The sequence below is a fragment of the Nilaparvata lugens genome, chromosome 4 (assembly GCF_014356525.2).
Source record: "Nilaparvata lugens isolate BPH chromosome 4, ASM1435652v1, whole genome shotgun sequence".
Lineage (NCBI taxonomy): Eukaryota > Metazoa > Arthropoda > Insecta > Hemiptera > Delphacidae > Nilaparvata > Nilaparvata lugens.
Window position 1 is genome coordinate 59,887,068 of NC_052507.1, and position 21,627 is coordinate 59,908,694.

General features: G+C 34.2%; 1 protein-coding gene across 3 annotated transcripts; it reads right to left on the reverse strand.

The window, feature by feature from the left end:
* Positions 1 to 772: 772 nt before the first annotated feature.
* Positions 773 to 21,421, reverse strand: LOC111054584 (glucose dehydrogenase [FAD, quinone]). Of its 3 annotated transcripts, none has more exons than XM_039426043.1 (2): positions 21,148 to 21,421; positions 773 to 3,897 (listed from the first exon to the last, which is right to left on the reverse strand). In XM_039426043.1, the coding sequence occupies exon 2, from the start codon at positions 3,840 to 3,842 to the stop codon at positions 1,962 to 1,964; it is 1,881 nt and encodes a 626-aa protein (XP_039281977.1). In that variant the 5' UTR covers positions 3,843 to 3,897; positions 21,148 to 21,421; the 3' UTR covers positions 773 to 1,961. The 3 variants fall into 3 exon arrangements, with proteins under 3 accessions (XP_039281977.1, XP_039281979.1, XP_039281978.1); XM_039426045.1 differs by lacking the exon at positions 21,148 to 21,421 and adding an exon at positions 15,382 to 15,508; XM_039426044.1 differs by lacking the exon at positions 21,148 to 21,421 and adding an exon at positions 11,531 to 11,684.
* Between the last annotated feature and the right edge of the window lie 206 nt (positions 21,422 to 21,627).

Here is a 21,627-nt window from a genome sequence, read left to right on the forward strand (position 1 = left end):
GCAAATTATGGTTAAATTGAATTGCAACAAAAATTACAGGTAAGCAGTTTTTGATGGTCTTCTGTAGTGAGAATCACTTGAGGCTGTCAGCATTGGTAAAACTGCAAGTATTGTTGCTCATAGTGAATGCTCTCGTTTACTACTGTACGCTTTACTCTTATGCAATATCCTGATTATTGTTATATTAGGTAAAAGCACCAAATTTGGATCCAATAGTTTATTTCGATAACTCTCTGTTCTTAGGTAGTATCGTTCATGAAAATGATTCATTATAGATTCAAATATAAGCAAAATAAATTGGACAAGAATAATATCCTACAAGTTCTGTGATATCCGTACCCTGTTCATTATTAACTATTTTATTGGGCTACTGTATGGTGGACTTCTACTCCAGTTTCCAATATTGATTACACATGAATAGGCCTGAGTACTTTACATTAAAATCGATTTTTCATCTAGATTATGTTGGGTTTTCTTGTTTGTTGATGGAACTGATTGATAAGTAGTGTAAAAAGTAATTTTATTCATCTCTTTTGAAACCATCAGAATTTGATAAATTCCTGTTCTCTATTCTATAGATTTGAACTCAATAAATTATTCAAACTGCAATTCACACTCAAAATGTTACTTCTCATCATCATGTTAGCTAAGATAAGTGAATTACAGTAAGATGATTGAGTTGAGATAAGTAAGTCATAAAATTCTTTTGATAGGTATTTATAAAGACAAAATTTCATCATCAATTTTATGGATTGGATATTTTCCTGTTCTTTTTAGTTCTGTATAATCACTTCTCTATAGTTCTCTATATTCACTTCAAGTTTCAAAACCCTAATTTTTCAAAAGTATCATCAATATTAGAATTTGACTCTATTTGTAATAAGTATGTAAGTAAAAGTCTTAACTATTCTTTTTCTTCAAATATCCTATTTGACCGCACGGTCTCCACAACAGTCAACATTACATTATTATCACATTACACAATCACAATATAAAATTAATGATTGGGAAATAATCAACAGGATAAACCCAAAACTGTTCTCTCCCTAATTTTGATTGAAACATCTCAATCAAAGCCTCAATTTCTTTCGTAGTAATGATTTTTCTGTATCTTCTTCTGAGACACCAGCATTGTTATTGATATGTTAACACATTCACCACATACTTTTTACAAGTGAAAAAATTGGTTTCATTTATACATGATAGTCGTGTGAGGATAAAAAAAATTATCAATGTAAAAAATGTAATCTGTAATTGAGCAGTTCAATATAAATTATGTACCTGAATATAATAGATCACTCTAATATTATTCATATTTCATGCTCATGCTCTTTGGTCCATATTGAAAGTTCATTGTCATCAAAACACTTAACCGTGATAATCATATCGAATCACTGAACAATTTAAACTGTGGATAGACAGTTTGGGCGTAGCCTACTATCTACATATTATTTCAACAATTGAATAGAAAACTCCAATATTCATCAGCACAGATATACATATACAATATACTGAGTATAATTACTCTCCATACGGTACTGATCATCATGTATGTTCATAATATCATACTATTCATAATCATGTATCATCAAAAGTGACACTATTCATAATCATGTATCATCAAAGGTGATCTTTACAGATACTGTATTCTTATCTCGCATAGGCTCTAGTAGCCTACAATATTTTTTACTATAAATAAATCTCTCACTGAATCAATAGATAAATCTAGTCACTTTCTTGCACTATTTCACGAATCTTTCTTGTGTCACTTCACTTTATTGATCTATTGATTAATTTACTCCAAATAAGTTTTAATTGGATGTCTCTCAAGATTCACATTAGATTGAATCAATCCAAATGTTATAATATTTGAAGCTTGATTATCAATCAAAAGACGGATTCAAATATTGTATCACTCAAAATCAATTATTTGTACTGAATCAATTCGAAAGTAAAGTCTCTCAATAGATTTTGCCGGGAAACTGACTCAACCAGGTCTCCTTGACGTAGTCGGCTGCTTTCTCACCCACCATATAGGCACCAGCCTGGGTATGCGCCCCAGGTACAGTGGGCATGATTGACGTATCTGCTACCCTGAGATTATTAATCCCATAAACCTGGAGACGAGGATTCACCACTGCGGTAGGATCACCCGGAGGTCCCATCTTACAAGTCCCACATTGATGATGCAGTTGAGTAGTAATGTGACGCACACTGCAAGCCCAGTACTCATCGGAACCAAACCCAAGGTCCGCACATTGAGGGAGAGGTTTCCGGTGAAGTTGAGAACCAAATCTCTTGAAGGCACTTGTTTCCGACAGCTCCACTACTAATTTCAGTCCTTCAACAATTGTGTCCAGATCTCTCCTGTCGTCCAGGAATCCTCCAGTTATCACAGGTTGTCTGAAGGGATCACGGCTCCCCAACCTCACTGTTCCTCTACTGTATGGATACAACTGCATCGGCCAGATACTCCATGCATCCTTGTGGTTTATCTCAGAGTACACACTGTCATACAAGTAGTCAGTCACACCCATGGTTTTCCTCAAGGAACTACCACCATCTGAATTCAGTCCAATGGGAACAAAAATGTATTCAATGTCGGGGTAATCCTCACCTGTGAGGTTTGCATACTTGGTTCTCACATACCCCAGACCTTCACAACCCAAAGTTGTGAATGGACCATCACCGCTCTTCAAATACTGTGCCAAATGGTATGGTAGTTTGGACATGATTCTTCTGGCTATTGTTGCTGAAGTGCTGTTCACCAGAAATGCTAAACCGGCCATTGCTAGATGTTCTTGCAGATTGTCACCTACTGGTAGATCTTGTAGAACTGGGATACCTAGGGATTCCAGATGAGACTTGTGACCAATTCCAGAAAGCATCAGAAGTTGTGGAGAGTTGAATGCACCAGCACTGATGATCACCTCCTTTCTAGCTAGAACCACCCTTTTTCTACCCTTCTTGAAAAACTCGACACCAAACGCAGTTTTCGTTTCAGGATCAATCAGTATCCTAGTCACTTGACTTTTCTGACTTATGTGGAAGTTTTTCCTTTTCCTGATTGGTTTCAAGAAGGCGGTGGAGGCACTCACACGTTTCCCATCTTTGACAGTGGCCTGGATCTTGGAAAAACCGATATGAGAGAACGGGTTGTTGTAGTCATTCCACTTGTAGCCCAACTCCCTCCCTGCCTCTAGGAAGGCTCCCAGTAGTGGTGTACTGAACCTGGGGTATTCAACGTTCAGTGGACCTTGTTTACCATGGTAGGGTGAGGTTAATAGTTCTGGTATTGTCACATGTTCTGATTTCTTGAAGTAAGGCAGGACTTCATCATAGCTCCAACCATCATTACCCATAGCTGCCCAGCCATCATAGTCTCGTTTGTTTCCTCGTGTATAGATCATGGCATTGATGATGGTGCCCCCTCCCACCCCTTTCCCCGCTGGCCAGGGACAGATTTGATCCTTCAACCCCAAACACGCGTTCCTTGTGGGTTCAGTTTTGTAGTTCCAGTTGTACTCGGAAAACCACAAATAGGTACTGAGTAGTGGGATGTCTGTGTAGAAGTTGTCATCCGCCCCAGCTTCTAGGAGAAGAACGTTCCAGAAGGGTACCTCGGTTAACCGGTTGGTGATTGCTGATCCTGCAGGTCCTGCTCCTACAACTATGAAGTCGTATTCGTTGAGGATTGGTTTGTTGCCCAGGAATCGGTCCTCGCGATACTGGAGGCCGAGTTTCTTGTAGAACCTGACGACAGCTTCGAGGAGCGTGGTGGGCTCGGACGTGCCAGCCACAAGCAGGCAGGCGCAGACAGCCAATCGCAAGCTCAGCTGCATTGTGGAGTTTTGCTGCTATCGGTTGGTCGCGAGGGATGGAGGTGAGGTCATTGCTCTGAAACAGAAAGAGAAGGAAACGTTTGGAAATCTATCTCTTGAGAATATATATACATAGTGTAGGTAATTATAACTGTACAATGGGAAAAAGTCTATTTGGTGGTGGAAGATTTATCAGAAATTACAGTTGACCGACTGCTGGAATATAATAATAATTATTATTAATCCGAATTTACAATGAAATATATAAATAGAGTCTATATGCTACAATAGAATAAAAATTCTCAAGTACCCTTTTGAAATGACGTGGAGAATAAATAAAATATATCAAAGGGGTACTTGAGAACTGTTATCCCATAGGCTATACAGTATAGTAACATTTCAATATATAGTAACATTTCATAGTTTCTCATGATATTCCTATACACAGTTCTCTCAACGTCTTCAAATTGCATTGAATATTCCAGAAAACTATAGAGGAAGTAAACAACAATTTTCAATATCCTTATTTGCGCATAAAATTCTGACAAGAAAATTACCATTCTCATACTACTTTGAAACGCCCACTCAATGGTAACATTCTTACATATTCCATTCTCCAGCACATATTTATCAATAATTAATTTCCGACAAATGGGCCATAAATATTTTGAGAGAAAGTGGAAGCCTATATAAGTTGTAGAACGGCCAATGGTCAGTTCTCGAGAAGGATACGCTCAAGCAAGTTTAAAATGAGAAGAAGAAGAAGAAGAGAAGGAAGAAAGAAAAAGAATAGGAAGAAGAGAGAAGGAGGAAAGCGAAGAGAAAGAGGTGAATGGGTCGAACGAAACTTATATCGGAAGAAAACGCGTTTTGATGTTATAAAACAGTTATATAAGGATGAAATACTGAATAATCTCATTCATTCGAAATAATTTATAGATTCGACCAGTTTGTTGCCTCCCAGCTGCATGCATGCCACATGCCACAACAAACTATCTAACCCAATAATGGGGAAACTATTAGCATTTTTATGAACTAGCCGATCAGCTGTTTTGAGTGATCACAGTTGCAGGAGCGAACTACAGGCAGTTGAACGACCTTGAACTACTGGAAGAAAGTAGTGTTAGCTCTTTTCCTTATTGTGAAGTGCAAGATCGTGTATGATGGGATTCACTTTATACTGTCAGAATTCCTCACGAACAACACCAATGCATCCCATTCATTCAATGCTGACGATTGGAAGTAAATCTCACTATAGTACTTGATATTGTTGTATTGACTAGCTAAGCAGCATGCAGCCGACGACTAGTCAAGAGTTGAGAAAATTTTTGCACTGCTTTTCTCATTACTTATGCGCAGTCATGATTATTATTCCTCAGTGAATAAGGAAAACATCAATAATATTGATTTGAATTCAAAATTTCAATGGCACGCATTTGAAGTGTTAGGTATGTCTACCAAAATATAGAGGTTGCTGAATTAAGTTGTAAGAACTTACTTGAAGACGAGTTTGAGTTGCTTAGGTTTATCGTAGTACTTGGGATTTCAGTTTGGAGGGTGGAATGAAGATGCAAATGTCAAGCAGATGAGGAATTCAAGCCATCAGTGATAATACAAAAATATGTTACAAATAGCCAAATAGGTAGCAGATTTTGGATCAGAGTTGCAACATTTAACCTTCTGACCACGGTGTCTAACCAAACTCCAATGTAATAACCCTACAGAGACACACTTACTTTATGTCAACACAGTAGAGACACTGGGGTATTAGACACCCCAATTTAATTTTGCATTTTTCTTTGCAAAATATGAAAAAACAAGTACTTGGACCATACTTCGTCATTTCTTTATCATTTTTGTTCCAAGTGCATACAGAAATCAAAAGTAAAGCACTGCTTATCAATATTTATACTAATTTTAGAAGTACGTCTGTTCCGCCTAAGTTTTGGAGCTCCTGATCTGGTTTGAACGAATGGCTTGATCATTGACAATGACAACTTCATCAAAAACTCACGTCTCTTCATCTTATTGTTTTGAATCTCAAGTTGTAGAGAAACATAGCATTTATTCCAATCAAGTAAATCTTTGTAATAAAAGTGTTTGATAAAAGTCCTACGTAAAAGACACTCTGGGGTGTTACACCCCAAACGAAGAACAAGATGAGCTGGTGACCTTGTAGAATGCTATTACTGACTGGAAGTGGTGGAGAGTAGTTGACAATACTACAAACCTAATTTAGACTGGGCATAAATTTCCATCTGTTTGATATTGTCAACTGCAAAACAGAAAAAAAATCCCTGGGTTGTGAAACACCCCAGTTTGTCTCTTTAGGGTTAACTAATCTATTCCTAATCATTCCACTTGAACTTGATAATAGAACATAATATATGAGACTAGAGATGTTATAATGGTAATTCGAACTGGATCAAAGTTCATCTAAAGAGAGAGCGTGTGAGAGCATGAATGAAAAAACTTATGAGTTCATACTTCATAGCCTCATGAGCTTTAAAGGTTACCTCTATCATAATATAAGTAATTTTGTAATGGAAGATTTATAAAGTCAAATAAGATTGTGATTGTTATGATTATGATTAAGATTCATTCAATTTTTTCAAGGTGGGCTCCGAAACCCCCAGAAGTGATTCTGATCGAGGCTCATAACAACCAGTACAGGTCGAGCTCTCACCATGAGTACAGAAATCATAATGTCGCTTATCTAATCTGAGCTATTGGATATCACTCTAATAATATACAATATACTGACCGACTAGTTCAGTAATGAATTTAACCTTGAAGTCAGCAATCTCTCAATCGTATCGAAGTGCATGAATCATTTATTCATCCATCGTTGTTTGAACAGTTAAAATGCATTTTTGAATGTCATCCAAGAGTACCTCCTATCAAAATGGATATCCTGTATGCAGATCCATTCTTCATAGAGTGCATTATCATTGCCTTGCCAGACACAAAAAAGACAAAACGCCTTGATAAGTCATTACTGATTGGCATAAAAAGTATCGACTTGCTATCTGACTGTAAGACCCAAGCTTGAATAGATACTGTCTACAATAAGTAACAGAAGGTCTACTTAGAAGTATTGTCTACAAGTGTAAGTCAATAACAGCTGTTTTTGACTTATCAAATATATATGCGCCTACCGCCCAGCAAAGTTTGCTTGTTCACCTTTCTGATTTCAAAAAGTGAATGTTGATGTTTGTTTCATGAAATTTCGTGTTTAAAAGGTTATGAATATTTCTGGAAGCAATGATAATATTGTGTATGGAGATGCTACTAAAACAAGGTGCTTTTGAGACATCTTCCAAGTGTAATCCTTGAGGAGTTTATTTGAGTACTCACTGGACAATTTTCAAGTATTCACTCAGTATGAGTTGAATATTTGGGTGAAGGCCTATCATGCCCTCAATATTGAATAGAAAATATTTGACTGTATGAATTTTTGTTACATTGTAGTGCTACTAACGATATTGAAGATCGATGCCATTTTATTTATTCTGTTCTCAACCATGCAAATTATTCATGTAGCCTACGTCAAAGAGTATTCAGGAATAGTCAAGCAATCAGGTTCTAGACCTCAAGTTCAGCTCCAGAGGATATTTATTGTGACAACATACTTGGATACCTCAAGTTCAACTTATTTGTACTAGAGGTGGATAATGCTAGCCAAAAAAGGCTATGATTCCTGGAGATTAGTAAGATTCCTCGAGTTATTGAGAGGTCATCACAATTATTCGAATAACAAAGACTGTTACTTCGTAAGTATCATGCATCACCTCATTCAAGCTTCACAAAGCATGTGAATTGTTTATCGACTCGCCTTTCTCATGAATTTTCATATCTATTATGAACGAATTTATTGAACAGTAATCAACTCTTGAAGATCAAGGTAATGAAAAAGATGCATAATAGCTTAAAAGACCTAAGTAGCTTCTCGTTTAGATATTTCGAATATCAATTGTGATTATCCAAAAAACGATTAAAAAATTCTTGAGTAGAATTTTGTTATATATATATTATAGCTTCTGTATCTGACACTATAAGGAAAAAAGAATCAAATCAATGAATTTTCAACGATAATTAATCTGGCATGATGAATCTCAAGATTTATTGGTAGTATTCCGCCATAATTAATTCATTGGTGGGTAGTATATGATAAATGCCTATTTTAATAATTTTCTGAAAGTTACTTAAGTAAATCATATTGATAGCGCAATATTTTCAAGCAGATGAGATATACAAAGACTACTCTAATCCTAATTTATTACCATCTAAAAATTTGAATTCATATTGTAGCGGGACTCATTCTAGATATTAAATTACTTTATTCTTCCCAAAGAAAAAAATTACTCATTTATTATACAAGAATGTGGAAAATTCTTTAGATGACAGTAATTGGTGTGATGAATAATACAAGTCTGACATTATGATCTATCGTCAACGTCTTTTTACTATTATTATCTATTTGTCTAATTTCAGTCACAAAGGAGAGAACAATATGTTTCCCGCTTACATGTTTCAGCTCAGTGAACTAAGGATGTTAAGGATAATAGAATGTTGAAATTCGTCAACTACTGTAGAATAGCAACTACTTGAAATCTCATTGAAATTTCAGCCAATTAAAGAAGAATAAGTCTGCCATTAAACCTATCTCGCAATATGATTGGTCGCCTAACAATAACAAGCCACGCCTCCAACCAATCACAAGCAACCAGTACAAAAGTTGCTAACCTGCTTTTCAATTTGGCCGGTAGATAGCAATGCTTATCATTTTGGAATCATAGTGAAATTCCACTCATGTGTTCAACTAACACTTCTAGCATTAAAAAACGAGATTGCCATTTATCAGACTTGTGTTTTCTGAATCTTTACAAAAATTAGATGCAACATTTCTGAAAATGTAAGAAATATCAAAGTGTAGAGGTTGAAGGAAATTTATTATCCAAGGAGTCCAAATTATCTAATCAGATTATCCTAGATTATCCAGATTATCCTAATCAGTTCACAGTTTATCAGGTGGATAATCCTTGAAGTAATAACAAACTCATCGGATTTAGGGAATAGTTTTTGTGCCAACAATTTTTCATTTTTTGACTCTCTTAAACTGTAGGTTCTAGTGGGCTATTTTGTATGGCAGTTGAGTAAAATTCGTTGAATGTTGTTCATTCAGATTTGACACAAGATGAGGGAAAATGATAAGTCAATTTTGATATTCCAATCACAATTGTTGTATTCTGACATCCAACAATTTCATCTTAGATTTGAAACTATCCAAAGATTTCTCACATCATTTTGTGTGGAAGCACACAAGTAAACATGATTTATTTGAATCATGAATAATATTATTGCTATAATAAACTGGATACGTATATTATTGTCAACTTGGATAGAATACTCAAGATTCGAGCACTGTGCATTTGCGTGTAACGAGGATCTGTGGTGTACTTTCAAGTTTGAATAGAATTAGCTGTGTAGAATTTCATGAAAACCTCATAATTTTTGGTACAGTGGTTCATCATTTCTCCATTGCAGGAGAAAGAAATAAGGTCAAACCTCAGCAACTTCATTTCACTTCAGCCGGATAATCCATAATGCTTCCCAGGCTGGTGCAACCCCCGAATAAGGTCAAATCTAAATATTTAATCTCTTTCACCTCGACATAACTCACTTGCCAATGCCCCGATGAAAAGGGATGAAATTTTATTTAATGACATGTAAATTCTGAACGCCCTTTTCGTTTCCAGCTTTCCAACCCTCCCACCCTCCACCCACTAATCCAGCCTCCCTGAAGAGGTCATAGCATTCGCATTAGCACCCCCTCCCTCCATAGCCTACGGGGGTTTTCCCACCTGACACAGAAAATAGTCGAAATTTTCCAGCTGCAAATCTGTGCGCAAGAATTACACAACACATCAGGAATGCGCAAGTCTTGGCTAATTCGTGACTAGTACTGCGCATGTGTTAAGCATGCTACGACCAGCCTACTCGCCGGCTCTCAAAACAGCAGCGCATGTTAAAAACGCCCTCGCCCCTACGCACACACACAAGCACACACACGTGAATGTGTTAATTAAATTGCAGAGAACAGTGGAATGAGTGGTGTGAGTGTGTTAGTGCAGAGATGTGGCCAAATCCTTCAACGGGCAAAACTTTGTTGATGAATTACATTATTTTACAACAAATGTTGATTTATTTCACAGGAATGTCTGTTGGAATAATGATTATATATGGCATCTGTTCCAATGAACGAAAGAATCCGGATATAACAGTAAAGGAAATAGGATATGAAATAGTTGAAAAAATGCAAATTCAAGTCAAGATTCTCAGAAGAAATGAGAATATGACTTCAAATCTCCAATAAGGTTTCCCGTAGGAAGAATTGGTCCCATTCAAGTATGGGAATTAAATGGTTTGTCGAACAATTCTTTGAACTGTATCAACCAAGCAATATGGATTTCTTAAATTGAAGAAGTCATTGCTATTTTGCATCAATGAATCAATATGTTACTTGTTTTTGAAATTTACTCCTCTTCAACTTAACATTTCAGCGCTGAAAATGTGTTATTCAAATTCAATTCAACTGACAAAAGCTAGTGACATGTTAGTTCTCAGTTCTCAGTGGTGGGGGAATGTTTCAAATTCTATGATAGCAATTTCCTCAGTTATACGTCCTCAATGAAGATTTGTTACAATCAGAAAAACAAATAAAATACATAACACTTTTCTGAAATAGATACCATCAATGTTGTGGGATATGAAGAATATTGCTTACTATATTATAATTTTAGTCAAGTAACTGCTTAACTCATGATTTAAAAAACTGTTGCAATCATGCATCAAGAATCAGGAATAAGGAAATAATTACATACTAATTAATAGATGAAAAATGATAACAAAACATTAGGAGAAATTAGAAGTTTCCGTTTTGAGTTGGACATTCATTAATCATTGTGCAAATAGCCGACTCTTCCCTCAGTGTTCAATGTAGGATTTATACTTTCTCGCATAAAGATTAGAGAATGAGAACCCAGTTGAATAAAAAGTCTACCTCATAATCATAATGGTTTTATTTACATGAATCATTTCAGAGGTTTGTATTTTAAATTGGAAATGTTGATAGCAGATTTAGGCGAAAGCCTGTCCACCTCATTGTGCAATGTGTAAGATCTATCCAGTAGAAAAATGAATTATTTTCATCACAATCATGTCATGGAATGAACTTTCAAAATGTTTGAAGCTTTAGCAGAAAATTGTTTAAATCAGAGACAATAACGAGCTATAGGCTAAGCTTTTATTCCTCTCTAAGATTAAATGTTATAACAAAGGTATGATATGCATATTTTCCAAGTCATATCTGTAGAAAGTTCAGATGCATTCGGAATTATTTGTAGTCTTGAACAATAGTCTATTGATAGTGGGTAATTTTCTCAAACGAAAGCTCTACATTGATAATTCTACTTGTTATAGTTGCAATCAAATTCAGTTCCTCCATGTGCATGAACTCTTAATTTCAATCAAATCAATCTCTATAAATTTTGATACCGATGATCATTCATAGACAATCATCAATCAACGTTACTATTGCTCAGTATAAGTGTAGTTATAGCCTAAATAATTTTCGCCAAACAATTTGGCATATTATAGTTTTTTCAAACGTAAAATTACAATTCAAGTTACTCTGAATGTCAACTCACCATGGTCACCCCATATTTGATAATATTGTAGGCCATTATCGTAGGTCATAGCTTATTATCGGAAAATTCAACGCGACTTATTTGGCCGGAAAATCTAGAACGGGAAAGTGTTGAGGAAATGTGAGAGGTCGCGTTTCGTCACTACAAGTGGAAAACGCGGTTCATATTATTTCAAGTGAAGCGTCAGGCTGCGATATCTAGCGGAAAAAGCGGAAACTAAATCAATAAACCCTCTCACACAACTCACCAATCCTCTCAAAATTTGAGAGAACCTGTGAATATGAACTAATTCTATGATCATATTCTCTTATATACTAGTAGTATCAGCAAACCTATTTTGAGATTGATTGAAAAAATCATTTTGACAATCATTGAATGAAATTGAAGCAGACCATCAATAATGAGATGAAGTTGATTACTTGGAACAATGTAAATTACATCAAATTCAAATTTTATTAATTCCAATTTACAATATTCACAACGCATTCATTCATACAATAAGAACATCACCAAACTGATATGGAAAGAGAAAAAATAAGAAAAAAGATAAGCAAAAATTGATCACGCAGCTCAACATAATAGAAAATAGTAAGCTACCAATAAAGTAACTGATAATATCATTAAACAATAATTTTAGACGAAAACTTTGAATATTTCATATCATAACATGACTAATTCATGAATTAGGAATTATATATAGTACTTGCTGAGAGTACAATTTTCTACATCTGCACAAAGTGACACAATTTAAACTCATAACATTTCACAATTCAAAATACTGAAAAAAATATTAATCAAATAATTTTCATCCATTGCTCATATTAGTCCTATAGGCTTGTTAGTAAAGTAGTTGATGAAATGGGAATAATGATCTTCGAGAGATGTATAGATGAGCCTGCAGTTTCAGGTGGGTGATGGGCTCCAAGCATCCAAAAAGTGATTTCAATTTTTATAAATAATGTCAGTTTATGAATCTGGCCTCAACATCAACTGGATATAACTCGACTATTGAGTTCTCCAAGAGTCAGATCGATTCAGAAATCATCGTCAAGCTATTCAGTGATCATCATTGTTCAACCTACTTGATTTGAATAGACTCTTCTGATGGAAATAATTTTCTACAGTACATCATTGTGATAAGTGTTACAATAATATTGTATAAAATAATTGTAATTGTAAATAATACTTGACATTACCAGCACAAATTTGCTTAAAACAGAAGGATTACTTAAATTGTCAAATAATATTATTATTACTCATCGCAGTCTCATCAAATCCTACTTTAGGTATTATATAAACGTTACGACGAAGAAAGTTTACATCTGGAAAAATTGCAATTTCCCAAGAAATCCTGATGAGTTTATGATTATGTTTCTGTAATTGTGACTGCATTATGCACCTAGATAAGTGCAAATGCACATACTCTCATAAAACCATAAAAATATCTCACGTTTCAAGCGTAATAAACTCTCTTGAAGAATGTTGCTTGTTTTCAGTACTTAACAACCTCTGAAGTACCGTAACAAACAGTGCGCTTAGGCCTACATTGATTGTTATTTCCAATGTGGTAACATCCTAGAGCTTTTGTTAGAAAATTAGGGCCAATACCTATTAGAAGTACATGCGTTTCACATTATCACATGCGTTCAAAAGGAAAATCTTCATTTTCGCTTGAAGAAGAAGCTGAATTCTTGTCAATGGATACTTTCTAATGTGTTTGAGTAGATTGCTTCCAAACCACAAATAACCGATAGCCTTCAAGTTCTCTACTACGAATATCCATCCATGCTATTCATATTGCACGGTGTTCATCTTATTTGCTTCTGTTATAAATTTAGGTTTAATCTTATTTATCTGTTATTGAGTCTTCTTGCTTGATATTATAGAGAAATGGAATATTATTCGATGATACAAACCAATCTTTAATGATTGTAACAATCATAAATAATAACAGCTAATATCAATCAATAGTGGATGATTTATATAATTTATGATAGCCTTCAACCACTTTGAATAGCGTCTAAACGATTCCATGTTTATGGTTGATGCTGTTAACATTTCACGTTCTTCTATTTGTCAGTGCTTATTCATTCATATAATGATATTTGATTAGTTTTCATTATTGAAATCAATCTAACAAGTTGAGGCTTACGTTATAATAACTTGAGTCTCCTTGAAATCAAATAATATGTCCTACTTTCAAACGAGCAAAAAGTTTGAAAATCTCTTGAAGAGTCACTGATTGCTTTAGAATCTTACTTTTGAAAAATAATATCTATGAAGTTAATATGAGATGATCCATGTCAGAGTCAGTAGATCTGTGTCAATCTACATAATCTACGTTAGTCTATGTAATTGATCTACGTTAATCTATTCAATGCCAATCTATGTTGAATCTCTGTTGAATGAACATCCCTATGGAAGATATTTATATATATATTCGATTGTGAAGGATGTATAGTAATAACTTGTGAAATTCGATTATTGAAATCAATAACGAAGTTACTCCAATATGTCTTCAATATCTGAAGTTACTTTCAAAGTTTGGAATAAATCACAGCCTTCACTATGAATTTATATTATTTAATTTGAAACATGTGATGAAAGCTTTATGTTGCATTAAATCCACATAATAATCAATATACTATACGCTCAAAGCGACGACCATAAAGTTAGCTACAAAATTAGCTATCAAATTCATGATAATTTGAATAACTTAGTAAGGTTACAGGTCGTAATAATTACTAGAATTGATTTTATTACAACTCACTAGTCGTAAGTTGAGTTGTTAAATGGAAATTTACATTGGATACTTAAAATTTAACTATTGAAAGTTTGATGGAGAACTGAAAATGTATTACTTTTGTCGTTGATTGTTAGGCATTGATTGTCCAATCATCATCAAGAAGCTAATGAGCTGACTGATGGAATTAGTCTGTTCTATTTGTTTTGATATTTAATATTCCAAGGTGATATCCTTGTTGAATTTCCCAAGAGAGTGTAAAGTTTTTCTTATCCAAGCTGATATTCTTCTTACGAAGACTGGACTTGAAGAATCTGGGTCATTTGAGTGATCTCAATAACTTATTTATTAACGCATTAATCGTCTACTACAAATCATCATCAAAATAACGAACTACTGAATCAGTCATAGAAGGGAAATGTGAGCATTGTGTAATAAAACACTCAAAATAATGCGGTTTATGAGTTTAAATATGAGTACTAAATTGTAGAGATTGTGAGTAATAAATTGTATATATTAAAAGTAATTGTAACTTAAACATTGCACTAGTAAAAAGCATTTTTCCAATTTTTAATATTGTTTTTCATCCATACTAGAAGCATAATTTTGGATTATATCTCCACTAAATGCTGTATACTTCTGGAAAACTTGGAAATCCGTCAATATCAATTAACACGATTAAATATCTATCTACTCGAATATATATATTATAAACATCTATGTATTCACAAATATCTTATCGACTGACTTTGTGATTGATGAAACAAGTGGATATCCAATAATTGTTGATGAAACTATAGAGCACTGCATTTCTAAATATAATATTATTCAAAAAAAAATCCTTTAAATGCAATTGCTTGACATTCGAATAACCTTAACAAATTTTAACGCCTCAGTTGTATGAGTACACTTATAATAATCCAATATGAGTATATGAAGGTTGAGACTTGTAGCATATATGAAAACTCGCACAAACTCGGCTATCTTTACTGTATATTTTATAAGTATAGACCACTACAATAATATTACAGCTCCCAAGAAACTAGTGAATTGTGTTGATCGCTTTATATATTCAACACAACGAATAAATTAAAATGATAGGTCAGACCTGTAATCCGCGGTGTCAAACGTATTTGTCACATTATCAAAATACTCAGTTATCGAAACAAGCGTCCAATATGTAATCACTTGACAAGGACCACCAACCAATTTTTCAACACTTTCCCGCAGCATCCAAACCAGTTCAGGCGGCAACTAGTTTTAGTTCGTTATCGGTTCAAAATTAAGTTCATTCAGAACAAACAAATCGTATTTTAACTCTCTGCTAGTGAACATTTAGTTCTATTTACAAACACTGTTTCTTGTTTGCAGGTATACAACATAGTAAATAGTTGAATCGGAAAAGAGAGTAAGTTACTGAGAGAGTTAAAGAGAGTGAGAAAGGATGAGTAGGAGATTGTGTGTGTATGAGATGGAAAGTGATAAGTGAGATAGAAGAAGAGTGTTGAGAGTAAGAAAAAATTATGTAATAACTTTGACCAAACTGAACTTACAGAAAACTTGTTAATCATTTACCAGGGTCCAGTAATTCACATGTCCTAAAAATTTCATCAATTGCTACCTTTGTAACATCGATCATTTGTGGTAATATACATGTCCCAAAAATATGTTTACAGCTACTACTGTCTTAATAAAAACATCGATCATATTATTTGCGTACGGGTACGAAGCGTTAATTGGGTTTGAAATATTTGTGTGGATAGCCTACTACCCGTATTATTGCCGAAACATTCCATCATCGAACATATTTACAACGGGTATCATCTCATGTCGAAACAGTTCAAGGATTGAGTTACAAATAGGCTTCAAATATGAAAATCAGCTGAAGTTTGATTGAAGAAGATGGAGATTGATCAATCAACCTTCATGTATTAACACTTTTTCAAACATGGGAAAAAGAATTTGCTTGCAGATAAATGAGCTGTCTGCAAGTTTGACAACACTGTTTGATTAATCAATAAAATGTCCTAAATCACAACAGAGCTAATGAAGATCGTGTGAGGGTTTCAATTATTTAATATATTCACCTTGAACAGTTCAATAAGCTGAGAAACTTACAATATTGGTGGAGTTTAATAATGATCATCATTATTGAGTAGCAATTGAATTCATGGGCGGGAGGGATTCAATCAAAAAATTTGAAACCAATTTTCACAAAATTTCTAAGTACCTGATTCTACAGTAGCTTCCAGAAGTTATAATTGGATTTATGCTCTAACTGAGAAAGACAGAGTTAGAATCTTAAAGTTCCATTAATTTGAGTGTAATCCGTCCTTGTAAAATAAGATACATCCTTATATAGGAGTACTGTACTGATTTTCACAGTTATTCAATTTAATTTACATGATAATCATGAGTTGCTCCTCACCGATTTGAGATTAAAAGAGAACACTTTGACTCAAGTAAGTTTGACCTTTCATCATGCTGCTTAATCATTCTTTATTGAGAATATAGTACTGCAATTTGTAAGTTCAATGGTCACTAGACATGCAAATAGCAAAAATTGAACATGCTCTCAGATAAGTTCATGATGATATTTTCCACTCAATCAATTTCAAGTAGCACCATAATCTCATGACTTGAACATGAAATTTATTCAAACTTCAAAAGCTACCATGAACGATCCAACAATGGAGTGTGGAAGACACGGCAGTTTAATCATATGGATAATATGGTAGCAATATTTACTGAACATCCAATAAATGAGCACGTAATGACACTTATAGTAATAAAGGTGATGTGAAACTGCATGCTGATGTTGCATCTGATGTTTTTGAAATATATTTATTCCATTCATTCACATTGCACATCTTAATTGCAAGAAAATACATAATTCTGGAGTTTCTATCTCAAATTATCAACTCGAATACGCTGCCTACTTTTGTCATTTGTTATTAGTTGAGAATTTCATTGTTGAATAATTATCGAAATTTTGATTCACAAACTCAAATTGATAAACATTTTTTATTGGAGGAGCTGAAGAAGGCTCATTTTTATGCCGATCTAGTTCAAGAGCACCATCCATTCAAGTTTAGGAGCATATGAGAAATATTTTAGTTTCAATTTTCAGAGAGAAGTGAGGTTCGATTAGAACAGTTTAGAGTTTTTTATTTACGTATGAGAGAGATTAGAAGAGTTCTTTTATATTTATGTATGTTACAATATTTACTGGCTCATACACTAATTCACATTAAATGACGGTATCGGTAATTATTCAACGAATTTAGCAAAGAGAGAGCGAGAGAGAGAGAGAGACTTTAGGAACTAGAGTTGTTTTTCTATGATAGGGGTATCAATTAGAATGTATACTTTTTCTATCAGGCTATATTACAATGGAAATCTTGATTTCCATTTGTACATTTGATAATTTTTCATTCTCTCCTAGAATGAATTTAAAAAAAGATCAATTGATGAATCAATATCAACTAACAGTATTAATGATGAACTACTACTATACAGTAGTGTAGTACATATTATCAGAGACAATTGATACAAGTAGTACTCTATCTTTTCTCGATGGTATTATCAAATAACCACATAACTATCGTACTAAGCTACTATATTCAATAATTTTGTGTTATCCAAAGCTAAAGATCTGCAAAATTACAATAGTACTCAACTACAATATTCAATAGTCTCGTGTTATCCAACAATATCAAATTCCTCAAAACGCTCATTCCATATTTCCTAAACAGCGTATCGGGATCGGCTACCAATAAGCTAATCATTATTAATGACAGGACAGAGCGTGGAAGGAGCCGTGACCTTAAATGGAATCGGTCAGCTGTAATGTGTTATTGGATATTTCTAATTTCTAATTCGCATTCAGAGGACAACAAACAGCTCCGATATTATGCATAAATTATTCTGCGGCGAGAGTACGTTCACTTTTCAATTGGCAGCCAACTAATCAGAGTTGAGTTTCGTAATAAACGCGTGCGTAATTTCGCTATACTCACGGCTGGTGGGCTCAATGAGTTCAATTGAAATGTACTGGCTTTTCAAGGTTTGAGAAAAATTCAAGGTTTTGATTAAATTGGATGCTTTTGGACATGAGTCATGTAAGAGAGATAAAGTTGAAGAAATATAGATCATGATAAAGGTGGAATAATGAGATTAATATTATGATGTTGGTACATTAGTTATATGATATGGACTTGGTTCAAGTATTTCAGACCATAAATAATGGATAAATAGACTTTCCATTGCAATCTCATTCTTCAATGGGTTTACATCGAATTGAATCAAGACTTTTTTTGTGAACAAAATTGTAGACCATACTCAAAAATATTGAAGGTTCGAATTTACAAACTTCAATTCAAGAACATTAATAACATTCGGAGAAAATTTGGTACATTTCTGTGTGGTACATGAAATGTGGTACATCATTCATGTATTAGCAATTAATTTTGTTTCATTCAATTTTGTTGTTGCATTTGTAATTTTCGAGTGATAAACAAATTCACTCATTTCAAGGAGAAAAATTCTAGACACGATAATGGAATAACTATTTTTGTGATAAATTCATTATAATGCTTTTCAAAAATGTATAAGGTTTTTGTATTCCATGCATCACATTTACAATCTTCAACTTGATTGTATTGATTGAAGTGTTTATTTGTATCACCTTGGGGCGGGCGATAAAGCTTTTGAAAGTTAAGTCACGTGTGCCAACAGGATCTCCTAAATACCTAAGTATTTAGGAGGTCCTGGTGCCAATGGTTCAAACAGATAAGAACTGAATAAAATTATAGAGTACCTCTTCGAAACAGTTGTTAACTGGCAACTAAATTAATAATTTTGTCAGGTTGGCATTAAGTTGAGTTGACTTTGTTAGGTTGGCACCAAGTTGAAGATTTAATGCATTTATCGCGGAAAAATGATTGGGCACTGCTAAGTTACTTCAATCCTGGAATATTATATTACTAGCCGTCAGCTCGCTTCGCTCGCCATATCCGTTTAGCCAGACGTTTAGTCTGGGGTATCTGGGGTATCTAAAGGGATATCTGATCCCCCGACTGGATTGTTCTAACATATAATAAAAATGCTCAAATGAAAAATGAAAATGCAGGCGAGCGAAGCGAGCCTGCTGATCTCATTCTTGGACGATCCAGTCGGGGGTCCAGGGGGCGGAGCCCCCTGGCTAGACGTATATGGCGAGCGAAGCGAGCCTGACGACTAGTTACTACTATACAGTAGTGTAGTACATATTATCAGAAACAACTGATACAAGTAGTACTCTATCTTTTCTCGATGTATCAAATAACACATAACTATCGTCCTAAGCTACTACTCGTATATTCAATAATTTCGTGTTATCCAAAGCTAAAGATCTGCAACTTTACAATAGTACTCAACTACAATATTCAATAGTGTCGTGTTATCCAACAATTTCAAACTCCTCAAAACGCTCATTCCATATTTCCTAAACAGCAATACTGTATCGGCTACCGATAAGCTAATCATTATTAATGACAGGACAGAGCGTGGAAGGAGCCGTGACCTTAAATGGAATCGGTCAGCTGTAATGTGTTATTGGATATTTCTAATTTCTAATTCGCATTCAGAGGACAACAAACAGCTCCGATATTATGCATAAATTATTCTGCGGCGAGAGTACGTTCACTTTTCAATTGGCAGCCAACTAATCAGAGTTGAGTTTCGTAATAAACGCGTGCGTAATTTCGCTATACTCACGGCTGGTGGGCTCAATGAGTTCAATTGAAATGTACTGGCTTTTCAAGGTTCGAGAAAAATTCAAGGTTTTGATTAAATTGGATGCTTTTGGAAATGAGTCATGTGAGAAAGATAACGTTGAAGAAAAATAGATCATGATAAAGGTGGAATAATGAGATTAATATTATGATTTTGGTACATTAGTTATATGATATGGACTTGGTTCAAGTATTTCAGACCATAAATAATGGATAAATAGACTTTCCATTGCAATCTCATTCTTCAATGGGTTTACATCGAATTGAATCAAGACTTTTTTGTAAACAAAATTGTAGACCATACTCAAAAATATTGAAGGTTCGAATTTACAAACTGTAATTCAAGAACATTAATAACATTCGGAGAAAATTTGGTACATTTCTGTGTGGTACATGAAATGTGGTACATCATTCATGTATTAGCAATTAATTTTGTTTCATTCAATTTTGTTGTTGCATTTGTAATTTTCGAGTGATAAACAAATTCACTCATTTCAAGGAGAAAAATTCTAGACACGATAATGGAATAACTATTTTTGTGATAAATTCATTATAATGCTTTTCAAAAATGTATAAGGTTTTTGTATTCCATGCATCACATTTACAATCTTCAACTTGATTGTATTGATTGAAGTGTTTATTTGTATCACCTTGGGGCGGGCGATAAAGCTTTTGAAAGTTAAGTCACGTGTGCCAACAGGATCTCCTAAATACCTAAGTATTTAGGAGGTCCTGGTGCCAATCGTTCAAACAGACAAGAACTGAATAAAATTATAGAGGAATCTGAAAATAAATTTATTTTATTCACATCAAAAACTGTAATTATGTAGTGTATTATGTTTTTGAAATGTTATGGATGATTCTGATGTATCGTTGAAGAGTTCCTAGGTGTTTATTAGACCCAGTGATTAATGAGGAATATGAAATTAATAAAACAAAGATTCTACCAAAATACTTAGCTTCAATAAAAATGGTATATATTTTTTTAAAACTTGAACATTTTAAATATTAAAAATATTGGATTTTCTATGTGAAATCACCGATTAAATATATTTACAACTAATACAAATTCATGGTTACAAAGGATAAACTTTTCTTACCAGAACACACCATCTATACTCCCATGGCACACCATTTCAAAAAACGCGTATCCAACAGTGCAATGCCGTAAAATTTCGGTTAAAATTTAAAATCTTCCAAACTCACAACATTCTTATTTTTCATCTATAAAATGATAATGTCAACGCTAAAGCTGTTATCACGTGTCTAAGGTATTTTGCATTGAGCGTTGTCTTAATATTCACAGGAGGAGACCAATCAGTGTTAAAGAGAGACAAGCCGCCAAAACACTGAAAGCCGATCTGCTGAAGAATCAACAAGTGCCCAACAACACTGTCGAAGATCGGGAGAGTGGAGGAGAGAGTGAGAGGGAGCACAAAATAGGCGTGAGAGAGAGAGAGAGAGTAAGAGTGTGAGTGAGTGGGAAATTTTATACAAGGCTCAACTACATACAATCTTGCCTATTTCTCCTTTCTTCTAGTTTTCCGTTTTTCGTTTTTCTTTCGTTCTTTCTCCCCCCC

Coding starts and splice junctions, on each gene's coding strand:
- LOC111054584 (XM_039426043.1), bottom strand. CDS start 3,842: ATGCAGCTGAGCTTGCGATTGGCTGTCTGCGCCTGCCTGCTTGTGGCT.